Source organism: Pygoscelis adeliae, unplaced genomic scaffold (assembly GCF_000699105.1).
Source record: "Pygoscelis adeliae isolate BGI_AS28 unplaced genomic scaffold, ASM69910v1 Scaffold218, whole genome shotgun sequence".
Classification (NCBI taxonomy): Eukaryota; Metazoa; Chordata; class Aves; order Sphenisciformes; family Spheniscidae; genus Pygoscelis; species Pygoscelis adeliae.
The window spans coordinates 2125344-2130737 of NW_008825433.1; the positions used below are offsets into that span (position 1 = coordinate 2125344).

The window sequence follows — 5394 nt, forward strand, 5'->3', positions numbered from 1 at the left end:
CGGCCGGCCCGTGCGGTGCCGGGGTATCGCGGCGGCTTCCGATTAACTCGACACGGAAGCTCTGGGAAACCTGCCAGAAAAAGATAAGAAAGATTAAAAAAAAGAAAAAACAAACCCGACAAAACCAGCAACCTACTCTGGCCGTCGGGTAGCGGTGCATAAAGAGAGGCTGGCAAAAAGGCAGCCGAATAAAACCCGAAAGTAGCAGACGGCGGCTTCCGATTAACTCGACACGGAAGCTCTGGGAAACCTGCCAGAAAAAGATAAGAAAGATTAAAAAAAAGAAAAAACAAACCCGACAAAACCAGCAACCTACTCTGGCCGTCGGGTAGCGGTGCATAAAGAGAGGCTGGCAAAAAGGCAGCCGAATAAAACCCGAAAGTAGCAGATTTTACCAGGTCAAGATCAAGGAGATCATAGGAACAGGATAACAAGTGCTTAAGCAAGATAAAGAGTTCGTGCTCCGCTTTCCAAACCCGCTATTATGTTAATTTGCCAGCAGCGTGTGCCTCTATCGCCACGGGGTGACCTGGGGAAAGGCAGACCCGCCGGGCAGCCGGCGGGTGCGAGCACACCCCCCTTCTGCGCGCTGCCCTGGCACCAGCCCTTCGAGGGGGAAAATCTCAGCTAGGGGAGGCGGTTTAATAGAAGGAGGCATAGCACTGATTTCCTTGCCTGTCTTGGCTTTTTCTTTCATCATCTGCATCATCTGTAGGCTTATGCAAACATGATCTGCTCAGCCGCTTCTTGAAAAACAGGCAAATATTTAAGGCTTCGAGCTAAGGGTATGACGCCCAGTGTTCACGTAACCTGCTGGGTTTCTCCCCGCTTCTTGCATTTGCCCAGCATTCGACATGCAGGTCTGCTGCAGGGGGAGGAGGCAAGGACACAGAAGCCAAACTTGAATACTTAAAGCAAATAAAGGCTCCTTGGAGGAACGCGTGCTTTTAGACAGGCAAAAGAAAATAAGCAAAACTTAAGAATATGTTGATCTTGTTTGGTTACTGTGTAGTCTTCCAAACTATCCAGACTTCAAGACAGTCATCTTAAAATACATTATAAAGAAAACATATTTTGATATTAATTAGAAAAAGTGCACACAAACCAAGACTGGCATGTTCATAAAACTGTTCTGACAATTATTAGCAGGGATTTTTTCAGTTTAAAAACCTGCAGACTTTCACATGTATGCAATATGTCTAGTGATAATAAACTCCATGCTAACTTTTAGAAGTCACATACAGAGCCAGAAAACCAAATTCTTGTTCCCACGGAAAGCCCGATATTTAGAGGAGACAAGTAATTTTAGTTTTAGAATGAATTTTCAAAATTGCATCAGAATATTCAGTTTCAGCACATTTTAAGTTAGTTTCATTTTTTATGCTGAGAATCCGTTACATGTGATACTAAAGTGAAAACAGCAAATCTAAAATGACCCCACTGCATGGGAAGTTTGGATTTTTCTCTCAAAGTTTTCCATCAAGGTCTACGCGTTCCTGCAGTATATTTAAACGTTGCTCAAACTGCATTATTTAGGGTAGGGGTGAGGTTCTGTGAAAAATGTTTACAGCAAGGATCATTTCTAAGAAAATCGTTTGAAAGGGTTACGTACGCACACGCATCTTACTTTAAATGACAGGTATCCGAATGTGCAGGCTAAAATGCAAGAAGAAGTGGATAGGATTGTTGGAAGAGACCGTCTGCCATGTGCTGAAGATCAGCCTCACCTGCCCTACATCATGGCTTTCTTGTATGAATCCATGCGTTTCAGCAGCTTTGTGCCTGTTACTATCCCACATGCCACCACAACCAACACCTTCATAATGGGCTACCTCATTCCCAAGGACACAGTGATTTTTGTTAACCAGTGGTCAGTGAATCACGATCCAGCAAAATGGTCCAACCCAGAGGATTTTGATCCAACAAGGTTCCTGGATGAGAATGGATTCATCAATAAAGATCTTACTAGTAGCGTGATGATTTTCTCATTGGGAAAACGTCGGTGTATTGGAGAGGAGTTATCCAAGGTGCAGCTGTTTCTTTTTACCTCCATACTGGTGCATCAGTGCAATTTTACTGCTAATCCAAACGAGGACCCTAAAATGGACTTTACCTATGGGTTGACCATTAAACCTAAGCCATTTACCTTGAATGTTACGCTGAGAGATACTATGGATTTGCTCGATCAGGCTGTCCAAAGACTGCAAGCAGAGAAAGCAGCCAATGAAAATCAGCTGTCAGCAAATGCCTAAGCAACAAACCTTGCATCTAAAGATAATCCCTGTCTCTCTTTTTAGACTTAAATAAGTTATAGTTTGTTCTCGTGATCTTTTTGGAAAATAGCCAATACTACAAGTTACAAGAGCAGGAAGGAAAACTGCACAAGGTATAATTCAGTCCTCTTTTTAATTCTAGAAGGAGAGCCAGGGGAACAATTTAATATATTAAATGATAAAACATATGCAATTTGAAAGTAAGCCTTTTCTTTTCTAGCTTGTTCACAGAAGTCGCCATTGTAAAGTGCTTTTTATCCACTGGCTGGTTGGAGCATCTCCAGGAACGGTTTGTACAATCCTTTCTGTGCCTTAACTCTAAGTTTGCCTTCAGTGACTCCACATCCCAAAGTGAAATCTCTTATTGAAAAAAGAAAAAAAAAAAAAAAGAAAAAGGGGTTGCTCAGAACACTGCAGCCTGCCTCTGAATTCACTCTGCTGGAAACTGCCATAGGCACATGGCAGCTCCTGCGTCGTGACTGCTGGGGTGTACGTTAATGCCCCGATAATAAAAGTTCAAATGATCTTTGGTAAAATGACAATGTAAGTCTTGCCTTTAGCATTCCAAAGTGTTTACATAAATGACTAAAAACCAGACTTGCTTACAAGCACATTTGAAAATAAAATTCATATTTTATATGGGAATGAACAGAATGTCCTAATATAGTACCTTTGCATTAAGTTTTGAAAGACCAGATTTGATATGTCACCAAATAGCAAGGGTGATACAAGCCATATGCTAATCTCTTTATTAGCATATTCATGAACAAAATAGATATTTGAATTACAAAGTTTTCTAAAGGTACAGCTGAACTTTGTATTTCTCTAGTAAAGAGTTAATATCCCTGGGCACATAGGTAAGTCCAGTAAAATCCACATGGGCCAAGGTATTTAGAAGTGAGAATTTGGGGGTTTTATATTAAAACTTCCCTGCCACAAGCCTCAAGCAAAGCGTACAGCAAATACACCCCTGCTCACTAGTCATTCTGTTAGGTTGAGTCAAAAGGTATATCCAAAAATCAACTAAGTACTTTCAGTACGATTTGCTTGGAACAAAGCCTCAGAAGGAAAACTAACATTACATGTCCTAATTAATGCACCCATTAACTGAAGAAAAAGTACTTTTTTTTTTATGTCCTTTGCCTCACAAAAATTTTAAAAGAAAACAAACCAACCCAAAACTAGTATTTTAAAGTAAAACACACACGTGAAACTTTATGGCCTTGAACCTCTGGCTAATGTTTGTCTACACAAAGCTGCATGTATTTCTCTAAAAATCAAACAACCCAATGTAAATGCCTGATTTTGAAAAGTGTTGGGCAGTTCTTTGGAGCTGCAGATCACCTTCAATTACATATGAAATCCATCAGAAATGAGAATACCTCACATGACTTGCTGTGTTCAGCCTAGTACTAAACAAGGTATTAGTAGAGCTAGAAGAATAAGGGTGCAATGCTACACAGTAAAGTAGCTCTGCTGAGACCTAAGCAAGTAAAGATTTGCACTGGGTCTTCTGATAGATGGCCAGTCTTCGTCACGTTGGCAGCAGTGACAGAACTCACAGTGACATGGGGAAGAGCAGGGTTAACAACACGATCCTGATCTTCGTAAGTAGAAGCTTCGCTACCGATTTAAAAAACCTGAATCAAGCCTAAAAGCACTGCTCCTTAACACCACACAGTAGTAATGTACCTGTTTAAAGTCTCTGACTTCATATGGCATCTATCTTCTTTTTTTTTTTTAGAGCTAAAAAAGCTTTCTGTTACATACACAAGGAGTAACCTCAGGTGTTTTTCTGAATTACGTACAAGTTTGTGATATCCCAGAACTTAGCCTATACCTGTGAAAAGCTTTAAGATACTCAGCATTTTCATATGGAGATCTACATTAGATCAAATGCTAGCAAGACAGTTTTCCTTGTACCTTTATAAGTATTGTTATTCAAAAAAATATAAAGGATGTAACCTACAACTGAATAGTTATTCTAACGCAAGGATCACCAATTCATATCTTAATAAAAACAGCTTTTGCAATTTTGTACTCTTCCAAAAGCTTTAACTGTGCATTGGCTACTAATGCAACGTCCGTTCACACTGCTCGTGTCTGTGAGGGGGTCACACGCTATATAGCTGTTGGTCAAATAATGCCTCATATAATCTGTGAAGTTACTCAAATTTAGTAGCACCCATTTAGAATGTATGCAGTTGTTCAGTGAGCTAACTTTTATGGTCATTTTGAGATGTATCGTTGTGTTACCAAAATACTAAATAAAATTATTCTTACACTGCCTTTGCTTAGTTTATGTATGGCTTTCTAACATCAAGATAAACAAAATTATTTCTGATTTGGAAAGCAGTATTATTTTAGATATTTGTTCATATACTTTTCACCTTCTTCCCATTTCTGGATTTTAAGGTTTTTCTCCATCTTGCCCTTACAGCTTCTCAGGTCTGCCTGCTTATTCATACCTTGCCATCTGTGTTCAACTTCCTCATGCTCCTTGCTAAGAACATTGCTGCTGCTCGTCTCAGCATCGATCTGAATTCTCTCATGTCTTTTGCTTCCTTCTAATACCTGTTAATCTCTCCTCAGCCTGCACAATCTCCTACGCTATGTTCTTCCCTCTGGCATTTCAGTTTACTTCCACCTCCCCTTATTTCAAGCCCACAGACTGGTTTTCCTTCCTCTTTTTCCCCTCCTGTATCTAGTGCTGGCATCTATATACTCCTGATGCGGGATCCCCACCACTGCCCTTGGGACCAATTTGTGCTGGTTTACCCTTGGTGTATAGTCAGGACTGCCGGGAAGGAAATCTCAGGGCCAAACAGGCCTTAACGCGTCCTTGCAGAGCAGCCTCTCACGAAATCAAGGCAATCCTGTGGTGAAGGGTGGCTGTTACTGCGTATGTAAAACATTTCTTCATGATGCAGCAGCTCCCCTCCCCGCCCCCGCTTTGTCGTCTTTTCCCCAGTCTGCTACGCAAGCGTGCTTACTTCAGGGCCATCTTAGAAAAGACCTTCACATTTTCCCTAACCCCAAGGAAGTGGAACAAAAGCTGGGTGGGACAGAAGGCTGGGCAGACTGACTAGCAGTAGTTGCCTCCTAATTTGGGGTATTTTCA

The 5394-nt window shown here is 41.1% G+C and overlaps 1 protein-coding gene across 1 annotated transcript in view; it reads left to right on the forward strand.

Moving 5' to 3' along the window:
* Nucleotides 1-2298, forward strand: part of LOC103922881 (cytochrome P450 1B1) — a 5929-nt gene extending 3631 nt beyond the window's left edge. The window contains exon 2 of the mRNA XM_009331096.1: nt 1640-2298. Coding sequence (XP_009329371.1) covers nt 1640-2252 — 613 coding nt within the window. The 3' untranslated portion in view covers nt 2253-2298. The remainder of the gene's footprint in view (nt 1-1639) is intronic.
* The last annotated feature ends 3096 nt before the right edge of the window (nt 2299-5394 follow it).